General features: G+C 47.6%; 2 protein-coding genes across 4 annotated transcripts in view; both read right to left on the reverse strand.

Moving 5' to 3' along the window:
- Positions 1–567, reverse strand: part of KIF19 (kinesin family member 19) — a 35,506-nt gene extending 34,939 nt beyond the window's left edge. For all 3 annotated transcript variants that reach the window (XM_038757456.1, XM_038757455.1, XM_038757454.1), the window contains exon 1: positions 471–567. The gene's annotated coding sequence lies outside the window, so the exon portion shown is untranslated. The remainder of the gene's footprint in view (positions 1–470) is intronic.
- Positions 568–2,397: 1,830 nt separating this feature from the next.
- Positions 2,398–21,946, reverse strand: part of DNAI2 (dynein axonemal intermediate chain 2) — a 29,343-nt gene continuing 9,794 nt past the window's right edge. The window contains exons 5-14 of the mRNA XM_038757328.1: positions 20,022–20,164; positions 17,531–17,644; positions 14,908–15,047; positions 12,326–12,448; positions 8,067–8,290; positions 6,357–6,492; positions 5,048–5,194; positions 3,659–3,886; positions 3,400–3,450; positions 2,398–2,634 (exon numbers count right to left, since the gene is read on the reverse strand). Of these exons, the coding sequence (XP_038613256.1) occupies positions 3,403–3,450; positions 3,659–3,886; positions 5,048–5,194; positions 6,357–6,492; positions 8,067–8,290; positions 12,326–12,448; positions 14,908–15,047; positions 17,531–17,644; positions 20,022–20,164 (1,303 nt within the window). The 3' untranslated portion in view covers positions 2,398–2,634; positions 3,400–3,402. The remainder of the gene's footprint in view (positions 2,635–3,399; positions 3,451–3,658; positions 3,887–5,047; positions 5,195–6,356; positions 6,493–8,066; positions 8,291–12,325; positions 12,449–14,907; positions 15,048–17,530; positions 17,645–20,021; positions 20,165–21,946) is intronic.

The following is a 21,946-nucleotide window of genomic DNA, read 5'->3' on the forward strand; positions in this document are numbered from 1 at the left end:
TTCTCCTCTCACTCTTTCTTATCCTCCTCTCTTCCTCTTTCCTCTCCTCCTCCTCTTCCTCCCTTCTGTTCCATCCTCCTCCTCTTCTCCTTTTTCTTCCTCTCTTCCTTCTCTTCTTACTCCTCCTTATCCTCCTTTCGTCCTCTTTCCTCTCCTCATCCCCTTTCCCTCCTTCTTCTCTCTCCCTTTCCCCCCTTCCTTCTCTTCTCACCCCTTAGTATCCTCCTGTCTCCCTCTTTCCTCTCCTCTTCCCCCCCTTTCCCTCCTCCTCCTCTCTTACCTTCCTCCCCGTCCCGCCTTTTCCTCCTCTTTCTCCCTTCCCTCTCCTCCTGCTCCTCCTCCTTCTGTTCCTCGCCCCATTTCTCTCCTCCTACTTCTGAGCTCAACCGCCCTCCACGCCCTGGAGTTCTGGTCCCTGGAGGCTTCGAAGCCCAAAGTCACTGGCCAGTGCCACTGTCCCAGAGGCTAACCTGCGCCTGTTACAGTTCAGATCTCCTCCCACTCCCCACCTGTCCCCGCACTCATGGACCGGACCGGACCGGGGACCAGGGAGCAGGAAGAGGGGGCCGTCGTGGACCACGCGCGCGGATGATGGATGCGCGGATGATGCTCCGTCTCCATGGCAACAGCGTGATGCTTCGGGTACTCTGCGGGAGGCGGAGACCCCGCGCTGAGGTCCCCTGCTCTGCGAGGGTGTGCGTGCTTTCCTCCTCTCCTCCCGCGGGTGGTCGAGGGGACCCAGGAAGGCCGTACCCCCTCCCCCCCGGGGTTGGGGGGGGGGGGCAGGAATTAACCCTCTGGGCTCCGTAGTCTGGTAACCCGGTAGCCCAGCAGCCCGGCAGAATCAATCCATCCATCAGTGGTATTTATTGAGTATCTGCTGTATGCAGAGCACTGGCTAAGCGCTTGGCAGAGTGCTCATTCAATCGTATTTATTGAGCACTTACTACAATAATAACAATGGCATTTGTTAAGCGCTTACTATGTGCCAAGCACTGTTCTAAGCGCTGGGGTAGATACAAGGTACAAGGTTAGACACAACCTGTACAACGTTATCAGGTTGTCCCAAGTGGGGCTCACAGTCTTAATACCCATTTTACAGATGAGGAAACTGAGGCCCAGAGAAGTTAAGTGGCTTGTCCAAGGTCACACAGCAGACAAGTGGCGGAGTCAGGATTAGAACTCATTCATTCAATTGTATTTATTGAGTGCTTACTGTGTGCAGAGTACTGTATTAAGCGCTTGGGAAGTACAAGTTGTCCTCTGACTCCCGAGCCCGTGCCCTTACTGTGTGCAGAACACTTTACTAGGCGCTTGAGAGAGTGCAATACAACAATAAAGTCACATTCCCTGCCCAGAACAGTTTACATTCTAGACAGGGGAAGACAGACATCAATACAAACGATTGAGTGAATGAACAATTGAATGAACTGGCAGAGTTCTCACTGCACATTTGGTATCCGTGCTCTTTTTTTACCTAATCCATGCAGCTTGGCCTAATGGATAGCACATGGGCCTGGGAGTCAGAAGGTCCTGGGTTCTAATTCTGGCTCTGCTACTTGTCTGCTGTGTGACCTTGGACAAGTGACTTTCATTCATTCAGTTGTATTTATTGAGCACTTATTGGGTTCAAAGCACTGTACTAAGCACTTGGGGAGTACAACACAATAATAAACAGACAGATTTCCTATCCACAACAAGCTCTCTTTGTCTCAGTTCTTTCATCTGTAAAAGGGTTTATTAGTAGTAGTAGTAGTAATAATAATAATAATAATAATGGTATTTGTTAAGCACTTAATATGCACCAGACACTGTACTAAGCACTGGGATGAATACTAGCAAATAGTTTTGGACACAGTCCCTGTCCCACGTGGGGCTCATAGTCTCAATCCCCATTTTACAGATGAGGAAACTGAGGCACAGAGAAGTGCAGTGACTTGCCCACAGCAGAATACTTTTAGTCAATTACAGCATGAGAAGCAGTGTAGTCTAAGGGATAGAGCGTGGGCCTGGGAGATAGAGAACCAGGGCTCCAATCCCGGCTCTGCCACGAGTCTGCTTTGTAACCCTGGGCAAGTCATTTAACTTCTCTGTGCCTCAGTGACCTCATCTGGAAAATGGGGATTAAATCCTACTCCCTCCTACATAGATGCTGAGCCCCATGTGGGTCAGGGACTATGTCCAACCTGATTAATTTGTATCAGCCCCAGTGGTTGGCATGTAATAAGCACTTAACAAGTACCATTATTACTACATTTTTTAAAGCATATGGGGGGCAAAGACTGAATTAAAAGCAAAGAGAAGGAATATTCTGGAGATCAGTGAGGTGCAGGGTGCCATGTTGCATGAGTAAAGAAATTAAAAGCAACTGATATTTTTTTATTTGGAAAACAGCAGGCTCTTTCCATAAAAGGATGCATCATCTTCTGTGTGTCTGGGGCAGAGTTGAGTTGAAAAAGCAGCGGCCAAATCATACGTTTATTCATAATGGCCATCCACAGAATTAACGGAGAAGAAATACAGTGCGGCATCATGTCACTGAGGCTGCTGATGTGGATCTCCTTGCTCCAAAAGAAGAGGCCATGATGACGTCATGAGATTGATTTCAGCCCCTTGTCTGCCTTCTCCCTGGTCCTGGAAAGACAAGGTGAGGGAGGAGAGGGTAGAAAGGTAGGGAGTGATGGATGGTCTGCTCTCCAGTCAAGTGCCAGTGATGGTTTTCTGTTTGGAAATGACAGGAAATGGCCTCTGTCCTCTCGTCCGAAGAAAGGAAGCGGTCACGGGCTCTGGCCCCAGGGGCTGACTGACAGGCAAGCAGGACACGAGGCTTCAGGTGATGGCAGAAACAGGGCCCAGGGTTTCACGCAACCAATGCCTACCTTCAACCAAAATGACTCCTGGGCCCAAGATTAGGCTGGCAATTCCAGGCTGCAGGGCATGGACCTGGCTGAAAGAGCCCCATGTCGCTTGGTAAAGAGGAAGGGAAGAAAGGAAACACAATTTTTGAACTATAACATCTTCCATTTTCAGGCACTTAAGACCTCTCCCTGTCACCACTGGACTTTAAGCCAAGTGGCAGTGGGGCTCATGGAATCTCTGGACCCCAGGTTTTGACGTGACCATGAGCCCCATGTGGGAGAGGGAATGTGTCTGACAATTATCTTATACCTACTGTATTTTTACCAAAAAAACCTCAGTGGATCCGCTACCAGAACGATTGCAGAAGGAGGTGGGGCATTCTGGGAGAGATGTGTCCGTGGTATCACTATGGGTCGGAGATGACTCGACAGCATAAGACAAGATCCCAGTACTTAGAACAGTGCTTGACATACAATAAGCACTTAAAAAATATTGTTATTAGAGGTGGTGGAGAGGTCAGGGCAGGGCTTAAATCCTGACCTTTCAGAGGTCTTCAAAGTCAAAGTCAGAATCTTCAGAGAATTCCTTTTCCTGAAAGGCACAAAGGAAAGAGTCGTTCTGAAAGGAAACCCACTTTTCTCCCATCCTGCCCCTCTTAAAGCAGCTCAGCACAAGCTGGTATCTACCAGGAGCAGGTTCTTCTGTCTTTTATAGAGCTCTCTGTCAGGCTAGGATGAGAACCCAACTCTCCCGACTCCCAGCCCAGGGCCCTGCTCCTGAGAGAGGTGAGGCTTCCCACCTCCTTATCTTTCTCCCTGGCCTTGGCCACTTCCTTCCTCTTCAGTTCCGTTTTGATGATGTCGAAGAACTCCTCCTCCGCCTTGGCGATCAGCTCCTCGGTGTTCTGCTCTGGCTCCTCCTCCTTCACGGGCTCATCTTTGCTCTCGGACTTCTCACGCTCTTTTAGGCGCATCTCCCGGTGCCGGGCCTCCAGGATCTTCTCCCGCCTCGTCTCCCGCTCGAACATCTGGGACAACCCGCAGTGGGGAGGGATGTATTGTGGGAAGAGGAGTTGGTTACGCTCTTGGCAGAGTTACCGTTCTGGAGCCTAAACTCCCAGGCTGGTTTCTCCACTGGGTCACCTCTGTGGCCCAGAACTGACTCAGTAGATCAACCAGTGGTTGGGCACTTACTGTGTGCAGAGAACCGTACTAAGCTCTTGGGAGAGTACAACATAACAGACTTAGTAGCCATGTTCCCACAAGGAGCTTACAATCTGTCAATCAGTGGTATTTATTGAGCGCTTAGTGTGCAGTGCCCTGTACTAAGCTCTTGGAAGAGTACAAAATAACAATTTGGTAGGCAGGTTCCCCTACCCACAAGAAGTTTACAATCAATCAGTGAATGATATTCATTTAGCTTTTACCATACACAGGGAGCTGCACTAAGTGCTTGAGAGAGTACAATATAATAGAGTTTTTTGACATTCCCTGCCCACAAAGAGCTTACACTCTAGAGGGAAATGATTTGGCTATCTTGCTCACCTTCTTGGTATGCCCTTCTTTCCTATTAATAATAAGGATGGCATGTGTTTAGCGCTTACTGGGTGCCAAGCACTGAACTAAATGCTAGGGTAGATACAAGATCATCAAGTTGGATGCAGTCTCTATGCCACGTGTGACTCACAGTCTAAGGGAGAGGGAGAATGGGTATTCAATCCCCATTTTACAGATGAGAAAACTGAGACCTAGAGAAGCGAAGTTCTGTTTGCCATCGGGGATTAGAACCCAGTCCCAAGTACTTGCCACTAGGCCACACCGCTTCCTGTTTCTCTTTTGGTTCCACCTCCCTCTTGCCATGGCTGTCATGGCGTAAATAAATATCCCTCCATTCCCTGTGTCCAACAACACTCCCTAGCTGGGAGTTATGTTCCCGCCTTCTGGCCTGGTCCTCCCTGGAGACAGAATGGCATCTCACTTCCTCATCCTCCTCCCTCCTTCGAGTTTCAAGAAGTTTCCTGTCCAGAAAGACGGGTATTTTGGGGCGAAGGTACCATGCAGTGGGACATGGTGGAGGCAAAGAGGAATAACTCCACACAGGCTTAAGGCCTTAGTTGCCCCTGGGCACTACAGTGTCTCTCACTGGGGCAGAGTCTCCTCTGGCCCTGCCCACCCCTACGCCTACCTACCGCGGAGGCTGCATTCTTCTCGTTCCTCTGCAGGGTGAACAGGCCGGAGGAGACCTCAAGCAAGGTCGCTGTCCCCAGGTGGGAGCCACAGGCGAGGAAGCGCCCATTGTCTTGCAGGCGGAGGCTGAAGAGGGCTTCTTCACACACCTGATACCAAGCAGATGTCCAGATTGGGGTAGGAGAGGAGGTGGGAGGATGGTTGGAGGATGGACGGAGAGTGGGGGAATGGATAGAAGATGGAAGGTGGGTGGATGGAAAGATGGAGGGCAGGAGGATGGACAAAGGGTGGATGGAGGGTAGACAGACAGATGGAGGGCAGGAGGGTGGATGGACAATGGATGGAGGGTAAACAGAGGGTGGAAGGAGAGCGGGAGTACAGACAGAGCAGATGGAGGATGGATGGAGGGCGGACAGGAATGGCAGGAGAATGGACAGAAAGTGGATGGACGATAGAAGGATAAACAGAGTGGATGAGGGATGGAAAGAGAGTGGAAGGGTGGGCGAATGGAAGGAACACAGTAGGATGGATAAAGTGTGGATGGGGAGGGAGGGAATACGGGAGTGGTAGGAAGGTGAAGAAAGAAGGAGAGCCCACCATTCCCGTGGTACCAATAAAAACCCTTTCCACACATGTGTGCTGATGTGGGAATAGAACTTCTGCTAAATCCTGATACTGGGAAGTCTTCTCTTCCACCTTTGGTTCATTTCCCTCACAAACCAGGAACCCCACCTTTGCCCTCAGGACTTAATTAGGGAGGGTCAGAGCCTGTTAGTATTAGGTGAGACTGATGGGACGGGGACACACACACACACACACACAAAAAAAAAACCAACACACACACACACAAAAAAAAAAAAAAAAAAAAAAACATCTCCCCCAATCTTCTCAAACACCTAGACAGTAGACTGAGGGTTTCTAAGATGCATGGAAGATGCACAATTTCAGTTTTCTTACTATGAGCGAGCTGCCATCACCAACATCACCTTTCTTAATCAACTGTACTTACTGAGCATGTACTGTGTGCAGGGCACTGAACTAAACACTTATGGCTTTCTGCTTGGCTTTGCAGCAGAAGCTAAAATAAGGGACTTAGAAACTGGCTCTTTTTTTTTCCAGCTCTCCACAAAACACAACACGACACACACACACACACACACACACACACACACACACATGCACGCACAAATGCAGCTTCACCCGCTGGCCCCAAAATACCCACACATACACACTCTCAGGGCTCAGCAAGGCTAAATGAGAAGGGAGACAGGGGAAGGATGAGGTCGGAGAACCGAGAGCTTTGATCTCTACCTTCAGGCTGAGCAAGGGGTCGTTTTGCTTGAACAGGATGTCCCAGATATCCAGAGTTCCATCCATTTTGGTTGTGAAGAAAACCGCTGGTCGCGTGGGGCTCCAGGCGCCATCGGTGATGTAAGCCATGTGGTACCTGCCGCCCCCACCCCCAGGAACAAGTTCTTAGAAGGGCAAGGTCTGTTGCACCCCAAAACATGGATCAGTTTGTCCCCTCCTACCTTATCTCACCTCGCTGCTACCACCCAGCCTGCATGCTAACATTCTCACTGTACTTCTATCTCTCCCAAACTCTCGACCACGTCTTGCCCTCTGTCCTGGAATGCCCCCTCCCTCTTCATATCCAGCAAATGTTAATTCTCCCCACCTTCGAAGCCTTTTTAAAAGCACATCTCCTCCAAGAGGTCTTCCTTGACTAAGCCCTCATTTCCTCTTCTCCTACTCAGGGGTGATGGGTTCGAATCCCGGCTCCGCCACTTGTCAGCTGTGTGACTTTGGGCAAGTCACTTCACTTCTCTAGGCCTCAGTTCCCTCATCTGTCAAATGGGGATGAAGACTGTGAGCCCCCCGTGGGACAACCTGATCTCCTTGTAACCTCCCCAGCACTTAGAACAGTGTTTTGCACCTAGGAAGTGCTTAACAAATCCATTATTATTATTATTATTATTATTATTATTATTATTATTATTATTATTATTACTCCCTTCTGGTTCACCCTTGTACTTGAATTTGCCCACTTTATTCATCCCACCCTCAGCCCCATGACACTTTTGTGCATATCTGTAATTTATTTTCATGTCATCTCCCCCTCTAAACTGTAAGCAAATCCACATGCAAGGGGATTTGTTGGAGAAGCAAAGAGTGTGCGGACTGGGTTGTAGTAGGAGAGTAGCGAAGTGAGGTAGGAGGGGGCAAAGTGATTGATTGCTTTAAAGTCGATGGTGAGGAGTTTCTACTTGCAGAGGTGGATAGGCAATCACTGCTACTAGTATTATAACTACTACTGTTACTGCTACCCCTGCAATTACTACTACTCTTACTACTCTTACTACTATTATTACTACCATTACTGCCTCTATTACTATTACTACTACTACTCATACTATTATTACTAATATTACCATTATTACTTAAACTACCACTATGACTATTACTATTACTACTACTGCCCCTACTACTGTTATTACTACTACTGCTACTACTACTACTATTACTGCATAGACTACTATTATTACTATTACCACTACTACTACTACTGCTCCTACTACTATTATTACTACTACTGCCACTATTACTAATACTACCACTACTACAGCTATTAATAACAATAATAATAATGTTGGTATTTGTTCAGCGGTGCTTACTCTGTGCCAGGCACTGTTCTAAGTGCTGGGGTAGATACAAGGTAATCAGGTTTTCCCATGTGGGGCACACAGTCTTCATCCCCATTTCACAGATGAGGTCAATGAGGCACAGAGAAGTGAAGTGACTTGCCCACGGTCACACAGCTGGCAAGTGGCAGAGCTGGGATTCGAACCCATGACGTCTGACTCCCAAGTTCGGGCTCTTTCCACCGAGCCACGCTGCTTCTCTACGACTTCCTCTATTACTATTATTACTACTACTACTACTGCTACAACTCCTCCTCCTGCTGCTGCTGCTACTACTAGTACTATTTCAAATGTCCTCCAGCCCCTGCTCCGCTCCTACTTGGTCCACATGATGGACGACTCCCTGCTGTCCTCAGACCAGATTCGGGCGGTCCAATCTCCCACTGTCAGGAAGTTCTTGGGGTAAAAGGGGTTTCTCTCCAGGGCGTAGATGGGGCCATGATGTCCGCTGAACGAGCACACGATCTTCTCCGCTGGGGTCTTGGCTTTCCGGTTACAGGAGACCACGATGCCCTGCTCCGTTCCCACCATGAACTTGGTTGGCTGTGATGGGGAAGACCCAAAGGAAAGGGGCGGAGTGGTGATCAGTGCTGGCCCTCAGTGATGGACCGAGCCAGGACAGAGGGGACTGAGTGTCCTCGGAGGTGGAGTAGCCCCCCCTTAAAGTCTGTGCTTTAAACAATGGGTGGTGAAAGCCAGGATTAGAACCTGGGTCCCCTGAATCCCAGGCCCATGCTTTTGCTGTGCATCAACTCTGATGGATTTCAGGTGGGAGGAGCATAGGGGGACAGAAAGACCCCTGGTGTCTGGCCCTGAATATCAGGTAGGCCAACACAAAGCAGGACTTCCAGAAGCAGATTATTTTCAACTAGGGCGAAGCTTCCATGGGCTAGATTTTTCAAGACTTCAGACATGCACCGATCCGGAAGACCGAATCACCTAAACCTCTCTGGGCATGGGGGTGCCGCCCTGTTTTCTGATAATGAGGCTGTAGGGTCATGATCGGGGACCTCCAGAGGTCATCTAGTCCATCCCCCTGCCTACAGAACTGCACCTAAACTGAACGTGAAAAAAAAATGAACCACTCCACCTAAAAAGATAACAAGGAGGGGCTCCATTCATTTGTTCATTCCATTGTATTTATTGAGTGCTTGCTGTGTGCAAAGCACTGCACTAAGCTCTTGGAAGAGTACAATACAACAACAGACACAGTCTCTGCCCACAATGAGCTCACAGTCTATGAAATCAGGCAGACAGCCTCATTGAAATGGAATCTGATTTTCACGGGAGTCTGTGTTTGGGGGAAACTGAGAGTATAACTGCAGGCAATCAATCAGTTGATCAATGGTGTTTATCGAGTGCATACTATGTGTAAAGCACTGGACTAAACACTTGGGAGAGTACAACATAGAGTTAGTAGACACATTCCCTGCCCACAAGGAGCTTACAGTCCAGAACAGAAGATGGGCATTAATGTAAAGGCAAATATGAGGGATTTAGGAAGCTGCAAAGAGGTGATTGAATGAGGTAAAAGGGAATGTGGGTAGGGTCAGTGGGAGGGAAGAGTGACAGGTGTGAATTTCGGGGGACCATTGATGGGACTGTATTATGGATTTTCTTTGGTCACCCAAAAGATCCTGCTGAAGGTTGACAAAGAATTCATTCATTCAATCATATTTATTGAACCCTTTCTGTGTACAAGCATTGTACTAAGCGCCTGGGAGAGAACAATCTAACAACAAACAGATACAATCCTTCCCACAACAAGCTCGAGGAATGAGTCTATTAGATTATTCTATTGTACTCTCCCAGGTGCTCGGTACAGTGCTTTGCACACAGTGAGCGCTCAATGAATATTATTACCGATTGACTGAAAAGATAGGGAAGGAAAAGGAGAAACTACATTTCCCAAGAAGCACTGGGATTTGAATCCTGCCCTCTGGGCAATCCTATGGGGGAGGGCTTGGGTGGAGAACACCCCCCACCTGATCGTTATAAAGGTGGTAAGGAGGAGAGCTCTCTTCTCTTTCTTTCTCATTGTGTGGTGAGTCAGGAGCATCTGCAAGGCTGTCCCTGGGTCTCCTGATTAAACTGATGAGAAGGTAAGGGGCGAAGAGGCTTTCTTTGATTTATCATGGAGTTTTTCCTGGTGTGAATCTTAGTTTGTGCCTTCCAAACTGGGTTTGGCACTTACTTTCTTGCAGACCCTTTCCCTGTAAGTCTAGGAAAATATGACTTATTAAGCTGACATGGTTAATCAGACATCCTACAGTTGTTCAAAGCCCTCAGGTAGTTTCCTTTGGAATTCTGGCCAGAGTTCACCTCTTTCTTGTTCCTTTTGAATGCTTTGTTTGAAGATGGGCTAGGGTTGTCCATTCTAGGTATTTTAGCAATGTGTCCCACAGAGATGGGGCATAATTTTTACGTGATGAGTGACTTTTAAAATCTCAGTGGCACACAGAGTGAGCTGTGTTCTTTGGTATATGGAGGTAGATTAGATGGCTTCGTGGGAGCCCTTCAGTGTATATTTTTGTGACAAAGGAGTGTGGTGCATAAAGTCAATGGAAAGGGCTATTAGAATAGGTGGCAATAATATGATGAGGACACAGCCTTGTTATGGAATCATATTACTTCCTTCTACTTAGAATTTTTAGTGTCTATCTCCTCTGCTGGATTGCAAGCTCCTCAAGGGCAGGGGGTGTGTCTACTAACTATTGTCAGCTCCCTATTGTTTGTGCTCCATAAATGTTATTGATTATTGCAACCTGAATCAGCATGGGGGGGGGGGGGGGGCTTGCTCCTCGTGCTGTCCAACTGCTAGATCCTTGGCTCAAAATATCAGGGATTTGGAATTTCACTGGAGGTGGGAATATCTGGGAAGCACCTGGAGGGGAAGAGTGGGGAGAGGTGCTGCCAATTTGTTTATTAGTGTCTATCTCTCCGCTAGACTGTGAGCTCATTGTGGGCAGGGAATGTCGGTTTATTGTTCTATTGTATTCTCCCAAGCACTTAGTACAATACTTTCCATACAATAATTGCTCAGTAAATAGGAATGAATGGACTTCCCTTCTGCTTCACTCTGGCGCTGGGATTTGTGTCTACCAACTCATATTGTATTGGAAGCAGCATGGCCTAGAAGATAGAGCACGGGCTGGGAGTCAGAAGGACCTGGGTTCTAATTCAGGCTCTGCCATTTGTCGGTTGGGTGATCTTGGGCAAGTGACTTCACTTATCTGGGCCTCAGTTCCTTCATCTGTAAAATGGGGAGTAAGACTGTCAGCCCCATGTCCAACCTGATTAACTTGAATCTATCCTAGTGCTTCGAACAGTGCTTGACAAATAGTAAGTGCATAAATACCATCACTAGTCTCCCAAGAACCTACTGCTCTGCACACAGTAAGTGCTCAGTAAATACCACTAATTGATTGGATTTGTTCCCTTCATTCACCCCTCAACCCCGCAGCATTTTTGTCCATGTTCGAAATTTTACTTATTTCTAGTAATGTCTCCTCTGCTAGACTGTAAACTTATTGCAGGCAGGGAACATGTCTATCAACTCTGTCATATTGTGCTTTCCCAAGCACTTAGTACAGTGCTCTGCACACATTAAGTGCTCAATAAATACCATTGATTGACTGAGAGCTGTCATGATAATGAAGGTATTTGGTAAGCAGCATGGCTCAGTGGAAAGAGCCTGGCCTTGGGAGTCAGAGGTCATGGATTCTAATCTTGGCTCTGCCAACTGTCAGCTGTGTGATTCTGGGCAAGTCACTTCACTTCTCTGGGCCTCAGTTCCCTCATCTGTAAAGTGGGGATGAAGACTGTGAGCCCCACATGGGACAACCCGATGGCCTTGTATCTACCCCAGCGTTTAGAACAGTGCTCGACACCTAGTAAGCGCTTAACAAATGCCATCATATTATTATTAAGCACTTGCTATATGTGAAGCACTATTCTAAGCACCGGGGTAGATACAAACTAATAACACTGGACACCTTCCCTATATGTCTACATCAATTTATGGAACTCCATTTATTTATTCATTTTTCCATGCCCTTACTATCACCTGCTAGAGCTATTTTTTTTCCTCCTGCTTCTCATTGTATTGATTCAATTTGTATCAGAAAGCATGGTCTGGTGCCTAGAGCACAGGCCTGGAGGTCAGAAGGACCTGGCTTCTAATCCCAGCTCTGCTACTTGTCTGTTGTGTGATCTTGGACAGGTCACTTCACTTCGCTCTGCCTCAGTTACCTCATCTGTCAAGTAGGGATTTAGACCATGAACCCCATGTGGGACAGGGACCACGTCCAACTCGATTCGTTTGTATCGATCCCAGCACTTAGTACAGTGCCTGGCACATAGTACACACTTAACAGAAACCACCATTATTATTGCCCCGGTCTCCCTAACGCTCCGTAACAACTAGCAGAGCCAAGCAGGGAATGCTCAAGCTGACCCTGGGAGGAGCAGGGAAGACCCAAAAATCTTGCCAACTTAGACATAGAGGGGATCGGAGGGTAAAGCCATGTAAAATGTCAGAGGCGTTAGGGAAGGGGAGAGAGGACCCTGATGACTCACCATGGTCGATTCAAATTCCAAAGTTACCACTCCCAGTGCATTTTCTAATGATCCTTTTTTGGAGATATCCATGACCAGGATTTCTGTGGGTTCGATCATCTTCCGGGTATCCCACCACATGATCTAGCAGGAAGGAGCAGATCCTTTAGACCCAAATGATGGTCCCAGGGGGCGGCCCTCCCCACTCAGTCAGTCAGTCAATCAATCGAGCGCTTACTGTGTGCAGAGCACTGTACTAAGTGCTAGGGAGAGGAAAACACAACAATAAAGACACATTCCCTGCCACAATGTGCTAGCATCCCATTGGAGCCTTCGGAGGATCAACTTTGGGCTTAGTGATTTTTTTTTTTATGCTATGTAAGCACTTACTACTGTTTTAAGTGCTGATGTAGATACAAGCTAATTAGGTTGGACTAAATCCACATCCCACATGGGCTGATAGTCTTCATTCCCATTTTACAGATGAGGGAACTGAGCCCCTTCTGATATGCCCTCTAGACTGTAAGCTCGCTTTGGTCAGGGAATGGGTCTTTATTGTTATATTGTATTCTCCCAAGTGCTTAGCACAGTGCTCTTTGCACAGTATGCACTCAATAAATAAAATTGATCAACTACACTGGGAACCAGGTTACTTAGGCTCTTGGTGTTTTCCGGGCTTAGCTAGCATTGGATGTACTGTCAACTGGCCTGATTTTAGAATTCCTTCCCCAGTCAGTATTTATTCAGCACTGTACTAGATGCTTGGAAGTATCCACTACAACACAGTGGGCACACCCATTTCCTGCCCACAGTCGACAGAAGGGAGGCAGATATTAATTGAAATGATGGATCAATCAATCATCGGTACTTATTGAGTGCTTACTGTATGTGCAGGACACTGTACTAAACACTTGGAAGAGCAATCTTTTATGAAAGAGGGGCAAACCCTCCAAGGATTTTATCATTTTACTCTATACATCAGCAAATATTCTATTTATTTTATTTTGTTAGTATGTTTGGTTTTGTTCTCTGTCTCCCCCTTTTAGACTGTGAGCCCACTGTTGGGTAGGGACTGTCTCTATATGTTGCCAACTTGTACTTCCCAAGTGCTTAGTACAGTGCTCTGCACACAGTAAGCGCTCAATAAATACGATTGATTGCCTAAAGGTAGTATTAATCATATCAATATCAGATAAACAATGGATTTAAAAGGGCAGGCTGCTAGGGTCTGTACAGGTGATAGCTGTTCGTAGCATTTTTATGGTATTTATTAATAATAGTGGTATTTCTTAAGCACTTAGTATGTGCCAGGCACTGTACTAAGCACCGGGGCAGATACAAGGTAACTGGGTTGGGCACAGTCCCTGTCTCGGGGCTCAAAATTTTAATGCCCCAGATTTTTTTACAGATGCGATAACTGAGGCACAGAGGAGTGAAGTGACTTGCCGAAGGTCACACACACACACAAGTGGCAGAGCCAGATGAGACCCCACGTCCTTCTGTATCTGTAGGCTGTATCTACTAGGCCAAACTGAGTTTACGATGTGTGAAGCACTGTCCTAAGCACTGGGGTAGAGACAAGTTAATCCCATTTAGGGCTTGCAGTCTCAGTAGGAGGGAGAACAGGCAGTGAATCCCCAATTTGCAGTTGGGGAACCAACTCACTCAAGGTCCCACAGCAGCTCAGTGGCAGAACCGGAATTAAAACCCAGGTCCTCTGATTCCCTGGTCCTTTCTCTTCCCACTAGGTCATGCTGCTTCCCTTTGAAAACGTTTTGGCCTAGTGGATAGAGCCCGGGCTTGGGAGTCAGAAGGACCTGGGTTCTAATCCTGACTCCACCACTCGTTGGCTGTGTGACGTTGGGCAAGACAAGGTAGAGAAGCAGCGTGGCTCAGTGGAAAGAGCCCGGGCTTAGGAGTCAGAGGTCATGGGTTCAAATACCGGCTCCGCCACTTGTCAGATGTGTGACTTTGGGCAAGTCACTTCACTTCTCTGGGCCTCAGTTACCTCATCTGTAAAATGGGGATGAAGAATGTGAGCCCCATGTTGGACAACCTGATCACCTTGTAACCTCCCCAGCGCTTAGAACAGTTGTTTGCACATAGTAAGCGCTTAATAAATGCCATAAAAAAAGACACTTCCTTTTTCTGTGCCTGCTACCTCATCCGTTAAAAACATAAAAATGGGAATTAAGAATGTGAGCCCCACGTGGGACAGGGACTGTGTCATAAAAAAAAAAAGACACTTCCCTTCTCTGTGCCTGTTACCTCATCTGTTCAAAACATAAAAATGGGAATTAAGAATGTGAGCCCCACATGGGACAGGGACTGTGTCCAACCTGATAAGCTTCTATCTACCCAGTGCGGGGCATGTAGTAAGCGCTTAACAGATACTGTGAAAATAATAATAATGATGATGGTATTTGTTAAGCGCTTACTATGTGCAAAGCACTGTTCTAAGCGCTGGGGGGATACAAGGTGATCAGGTTGTCCCAAGTCAAAAGGGAGAGTTTGTCGTTGTTTTCTAGAGCTGTTTGTTCCCGAGGGGCTGCTGATTGTCTCGTCACTAACCCGGATCCCTCCCACTGCATCTGCCCTGGTACCTGTCCATCTGTGGAGGCGGAGAAGCATTCGGTGCCCGTTTTTGATTGCAGCCAGACGGCGCCGTATACCGGGTCACGGTGGCTAAACTCGATGGTGGACATGTCCACGGGCTGCGATCCTTTCCTCGTGTCCCAGTAAGCTGTGAGGCAAGAGCGGGGCTCAGTGCCCAAAGGGGCCACCGACATTGGACGCTGACCATCCGTCTATCGATGATATTTATTCAGCGCTTACTGCGTGCAGACACTGTACTGAGCCCCTGGGAGAGCACGGTACAACGCTGTAACAGACACATTCCCTTCCACCATGAGCTCCAAGTTTAGAGGATGAGTGTAGAATCTCCACATCACAATTCTCCACCTTGAAACTGGTTCTTGGAAGCCCCAGGACTGGCGGATAGAGCCCGGGCCTGGGAGCCAGAGGACCAGGGTTCTAATCCTGGCGCCGCGACTTGGCTGCTCTGTGATCTTGGGCAAGTCACTTCACTTCTCTGAGCCTCAATAAATACGATTGAATGAATGAGGACAAACCTCCCTGGACCCTTCTTGGCCCCCTCCTCCCCAGCAGAAAGAGTTCAGTATGGCTTAGTGGATTGGGTCTGGGAGTCAAAAGGACCTGGGTTCTAATTCCGCTCTGCCACTTGTTCGCTGTGGAACCTTGGACGAGTCAGTTACTCGATCAAATTTATTGAGCAGTGACTTCGCTTCTCTGTGCCTCAGTTTCCTCATCTATAAAATGGGGATTAAGACTGTGAGTCCCATGCAGGATTGGGACTGTGTCCAGCTTGATTTGCTTGTATCCACACTAGTGCTTAGTACAGTGCCTGGCACAAAGTAAGCACTTAACAAACGCCATTATTATTATTATTACTTTGCTGTGCCTCAGTTCCCTCATCTGTAAAACAAGGATTAAGACGGTGTGCCCCATGGGGGACAGGGACTATGTCCAACCGGACTAGCTTATATTCATTCCGTCATATTTATTGAGCATTTACTGTATGCAGAGCACTGTACTAGGCGCTTGGGAAGTACAAGTTGGCAGCATACAGAGATGGTCCCTACCCAACAGCGGGCTCACAGTCTAGAAGACGGGCTCACTACCCCAGCATTTAGTGCCTGGCATAGAGTAAAGCACCTTAGCAAATACCATAATTATTATTATTACTTCTCTGTGGCTCAGTTCCCTCATCTGTAGAAGGGGGATTAAGACTGTGAACCCTATGGGGGACAGGGATTGTGTCCAACCTGATTGGCTTGTATCTACTCCAGCACTTAGTACAGTGCCTGGCACATAGTAAGCACTCAACTATTACCAAAGGGGAAAAAAAAAAAGAACTCGAAACCCTTTGGTTTAGAGTCTTTTCCAGCTAATGGTGTTTGGGAATGGCAAATGGAGGGTAATTAAAGAGGACGGCTGAGTTCTGAATAAATCATAGCCTCTTAAATGAGGCTGGAAGAGAGACTCTGCTTGAATATTTAAAGCCACCCAGATTGTTTTATAAAGGAGATTGACATAATTCCTTCTCTCGGTGACTCGCACTTGAGGTGGGAGTTTGTTGGGGGCAGCGAGGATGTGGCAGAGCCTGAACCGGAAGGGAGATTGCTCACGGCCAAAGTCAGTGAGTCAGTTGTACTTATTGAGTGCTTCCTGTGTGCAGATCACTGTACTAAGCGCTAGGAAGAGTAAGATATAGCGGAGTTGGTAGACACGTTTCTTGCAGAGGCCTGCAGAATTATGCACCCCGCCTTCCCTGGCCCTCCACACTCTGGGGGCTCAGCCAAAAGAAAACTGGCCTTCTGGGTAACTGAGACCTCTCATGAGCCGAGTTCCCTCTGTCAGTCATAATTATTGAGCACTTAGGGTGTGCAGAGCACTGTACAAAGTGTTTGGGAGAGTACGATATAACAGATTCCTGGCCCACGATGAGCTTACAGTCTAGAGGGGGAGACAGAAATTAATACAAATCAATTACTGGTATGGACATAAGTGCTGTGGGGCTGGGAGATGTGATGAGTAAAGGGAGCAAGTCAGGGTGACACAGAAGGGAGTGGGAGAAGAAGAAAATCAGGGAAGGCCTCTTGGAGGAGATGGGCCTTCAATAAGGTTTTGATTGGGGGAGAGTCATTGTCTCTCGGATTCAGCTACTCCAGGAGGCCTTCCCAGACTGAGCCCCTTCCTTCCTCTCCCCCTCGTCCCCCTCTCCATCCCCCTCATCTTACCTCCTTCCCTTTCCCACTGCACCTGTATATATGTATATATGTTTGTACGTATTTGTTACTCTATTTATTTTACTTGTACATATCTATTCTATTTTATTTTGTTGGTATGTTTGGTTTTGTTCTCTGACTCCCCCTTTTAGACTGTGAGCCCACTGTTGGGTAGGGACTGTCTCTATATGTTGCCAACTTGTACTTCCCAAGCACTTAGTACAGTGCTCTGCACACAGTAAGCGCTCAATAAATACGATTGTTGATGATGATGATGATGATGATTTGAGGAGGGAGGGTGTTGCAGGCCAAAGGTAGGATGTGGGAGAGGGGTCGGCAGTGGGATGTTCTGTCCATGCTTATCCAGGTCCTGGGGTGCCCCTGCTCCACTGGATCGGGCTGTCCGGCTTCCGCTTACCAATCTGTCCGTTGTAGCATCCCCCGAGCAGAACGTGGGAATCCTTAGGGTTGTATTCCACCGTCACGAGCGGCGACGGAGGCTTCAGTATGTATTCCGGCTTGTTGGGGCTCTCTAGGAAGCAGAAGAATTAGATCCTCATTAGGTCAGGAAAGTCTGTTAGTGGTATTTATTGAGTGCTTACTACGTGCTTCCCCCTCTCAGGATGGCACCTGGAGAGTTTCCAGTTTTCTACCAGTCCCGGTTATGGGACGGAGAGTCAAGCAGAGACCTACCCATTCCATTGCTAGGTTGGGCAGTGGCTAGTGAGTGGAAGGCAATCTGTTACAAGTCAAAACTCACCCGTGCTGGGCAGCAGCGGCGTGGGAGAGAGTTGGGGGTGAAGACTCAAGTTTACTGCATGGAAGGAGGCAATGGTAAGGATTTTTACCTAGAAAACTCTATGGATCTGCTATCAGAACGATTGCAGATGGAGAGTGGGAGAGATGCGTCCATGGAGTCGCTATGGGTCAGAAACGGCTGGATAGCATAAGACAAGACTGTGTGCAGAGCCCTCTGCTAAGTGTTTAGGAGAGGAAGCTACAATACACTGAGAAGCAGTGTGGCTCAGTGGAAAAAGCACGGGCTTTGGAGTCAGAGGTCATGAGTTCAAATCCCGGCTCCACCAATGGTCAGCTGTGTGACTTTGGGCAACTCACTTAACTTCTCTGTGCCTCAGTTACCTCATCTGTAAAATGGGGATGAAGACTGTGAGCCCCCCGTGGGACAACCTGATCACCTTGTAACTTCCCCAGCGTTTAGAACAGTGCTTTGCACATAGTAAACGCTTAATAAATGCCATCATTATTATGAGCGCTTGAGAGAGGACAATAGAACAATAAACAGACACATTCCCTGCCCACAGGGAAGCTGAGTAACGACTATGCTTTGTGAAGGATTGACTTTAGCAAGAGGAGCCTGGTTGCCTGCCACTACAGAGTTTACAGTCTAAAGGATATTGCAGCATGGATATTGCAGAAGCAGCCTGGTGCTGGGAGTCAGGAGGTCATGGGTTCTAATCCCAGATCTGCCACTTGTCTGCTGTGTGACCTTGGGCAAGTCAATTCACTTCTCTGCGCCTCAGTTCCCACATCTGGAAAATGGGGATTGAGACTGTGAGCCTCATGTGGGATAGGGACTGTATGCAACCCGAGTTGCTTGGATCCACCCCAGCTCTTAATACACTACCTGGCACATAGTAAGTGCTTAACAAATATCACAAATATTAATTCTGTTGTACTCTCACAAGTGCTTAGTACAGTGCCCTGTGCATAGTAAACACTCAAGAAATACCGTTGATTGATTGACATAGTTCCTGGGGTCTCCGCTCCAGGAGCTCCCCCATTTTGGGGTGGGGGGCCCAGGGAGGACCTGACAGGGGCTACCATGACTTCAGACTTAGCTTGAAGCAGTGTGGCCTAATGGAAAGAGCATGGGTCTAATCCTGGCTCTGCCTGTTGCTCTCCTGCTCTGCGACCTCGGGCAAGTCACTTCACTTCTCCATGCCTCAGTTATCTCATCTGCAAAATGGGGATTCAAAACTTGTTCTTCCTCCTACTTAAAGAGTGAGTTTCATGTGGGACAGGGATTGCGTCAGACCTATTTAACTTGGATCTACCCCAGGGAGAATAGTGCTTAACAACTACTATAAATAGTACATAAATAATCAACTAGTTGCTCTCTTTGCTGGATGGCAGAACTGGCAAGGGGACTGGGAAGGCTTGCCTGCTGTGTGACCTTGGGCAAGTCACTCAACTTCTCTGTGCCTCAGTCTTCTCCTGCAAAATGGGGCTAAAGTAGCTGTCTTCCCTCTTTGGCTGTAAGCCCTCTGTGGGAAAGGGACTGTGTTTTGTTATGTTTTGTTTTTGTTTTTTTAATGGTATTTGTTTAGTGCTTACTATGTGTCATGCACCATTCTGAGCGCTAGGGTAGATCCAGCACTTAGAACAGTGCTTTGCACATAATAAGTGCTTAACAAATACCATTATTATTATTATTATTATTATACAGGTCAGTTAGGTCAAATACAGGGCCTGTCCTACATGGGGCTCACGTCTTTAGGAGGAGAACAGGTACTGATTCTCCATTTTACAGTTGAGGAAACAGAGGCACAGAGAAGTCAAGAGACTTGTCCAGGATCACACAGAAAGCAACTGACCGAGCAAAAATTAGAATGCAGGTCTCTTACTCCAAGACCTGGGGGCTCTTTCCACTAAGCCACACTGTTCCGCTCTGATCTGATTATCATGTATCCACCCCAGGGGCTTAGCACATGGTTTGGGACATAGTAAGCTCTGGATCAATACCGCAATCATTATTATTTAGCAACAGCTCTAATGGAAGGTTGTATCACAAGGTCAGAGGAAGTTTCCCGAGACATTTCTCCCTCTGCCAGGCTGCTGTTGACTGCCACCGCCCCCCATTCCCCAACCAAACCCCCTGCCTTCCTTACCCAAGTCCCAGATGTAGGAGTCGAAACTCATGTTTCTCACACTCCGCTGGAATTCCAAACTGGAATAGGCCACTGCCAGTTTTTTGCTTCCATCTGGGTGCCAGGAGAGATGAGTTGCTGTCCGTTTGACTTCATTGGGATCCCTTTGGAAAGAAGAGACCCCCCCCCCACCCACCCCAGATCATGGGATGAGCCAGTGGGCTGGAGCCTGGTGGTTGGGAGGGAGGGAATTGGTCAATCAATCATTTTTTTGAGCATTTACAATGCAGAACACTGTAATAAGTGCTTGGGAGAATAAAATTCAATGGAGTTGGTAGACAGTAATTTATACTTGTGGTATTTGTTAAGCACTTACTATGTACCAGGCTCTGTACTAAGCGCTGGAGGGCATACAAGCAAATTGGGTTGGACACGGTCCCTGTCCCACATAGGGCTCACAGTCTCAATACCCACTTTACAGATGAGGGAACTGAGGCACTGAGAAGTAAAGTGGCTTGCTCAAGGTCACACAGCAGACAAACAGCGTGGGTCAGTGGAAAGAGCATGGGTTCAAATCCCAACTCTGTCAATTGTCAGCTGTGTGACTTTGGGCAAGACTCTTCACTCCTCTGTGCCTCAGTTCCCTCATCTGTAAAATGGGGATTGACCGTGAGCCCCCTGTGGGACAACCTGATCACCCTGTAACCTCCCCAGCACTTAGAACAGTGCTTTGCACATAGTAAGCGCTTAATAAATGCCATTATTATTATTATTATTATTATTAAGTGGCGGAGCCAGAATTAGGACCCATGACCTTCTGATCCCGGGCCCATAATAGTAATAACTCTGGTATTTGTTAAGCACTTAGTATATGCCAAGCTCTGTACTAAGCGCTGGGATAGAAACAAGCTAATCAGCTCCCATATGGGGCTCACAGACTAAGTAGAAAGGACAACAGGGATGGAATCCCTGTTTTGCTGATGAGGGAACCAAGGCCCAGAGAAGTGAAGAGACTTGACCAAGATCACACAGCACGAAAGAGGCGGAGTCGGGGTTAGAACCCAGGTCCCCTGCTTCTCTGGCTCTTCTCACTAGGCCACACCGCTCCGCTTAGAAGGCCCTGAGTGAGATTCCCAAACCAGGGCTGGGGGGAGGGGAGTTTCCATCCATCCATCCATCCATCCAACCATCCATCCATCCACCTTCTTCACGGAAGACTAACATAGCGTCAGAAGAGAGATGGAAGGCCCGTTTCTAGACAACACCTTCACTTCACTTCAGTGTCACTTCACTTCTCTGTGCCTCAGTTACCTCATCTGTAAAATGGGGATTAAGACTGTGAGCCCCCCGTGGGATAACCTCATCACCTTGTAACCTCCCCAGCGCTTAGAATAGTGCTTTGCACATAGTAAGTGCTTAATAAATGCCATTATTTATTTGGCATTTATTCCCCTCCTCCAGGAGTCCTTCCCAGACTGAGCCCTCTCCTTCCTCTCCCTCTCCTCCCTCCTCCATCCCCCCGTCTTACCTCCTTCCCTTTCCCACAGCACCTGTATATATGTATATATGTTTATACATATTTATTACTCTATTTTACTTGTACATTTCTATTCTATTTTATTTTGTTAATATGATTGGTTTTGTTCTCTGTCTCCCCCTTCTAGACTTTGAGCCCACTGTTGGGTAGGGACTGTATATGTTGCCAACTTGTACTTCCCAAGCGCTTAGTACAGTGCTCTGCACACAGTAAGTGCTCAATAAATACGATTGATTGAACACCAAGAGGTTTCCAAGGCCTGTCTGATCAATAGCGCATCATTATGCTGAACTGGCTTGATGGGGTAGGGACAGTAACCCACCCCACACTGGACTTGGCAATATTCCCCACTAATCATCTCTAGAAACCCAGCTAGGCCACAGAAACTTACGGAGAAGCCCACAAAGCC

Source organism: Tachyglossus aculeatus, chromosome 15 (genome assembly GCF_015852505.1).
Source record: "Tachyglossus aculeatus isolate mTacAcu1 chromosome 15, mTacAcu1.pri, whole genome shotgun sequence".
Lineage (NCBI taxonomy): Eukaryota > Metazoa > Chordata > Mammalia > Monotremata > Tachyglossidae > Tachyglossus > Tachyglossus aculeatus.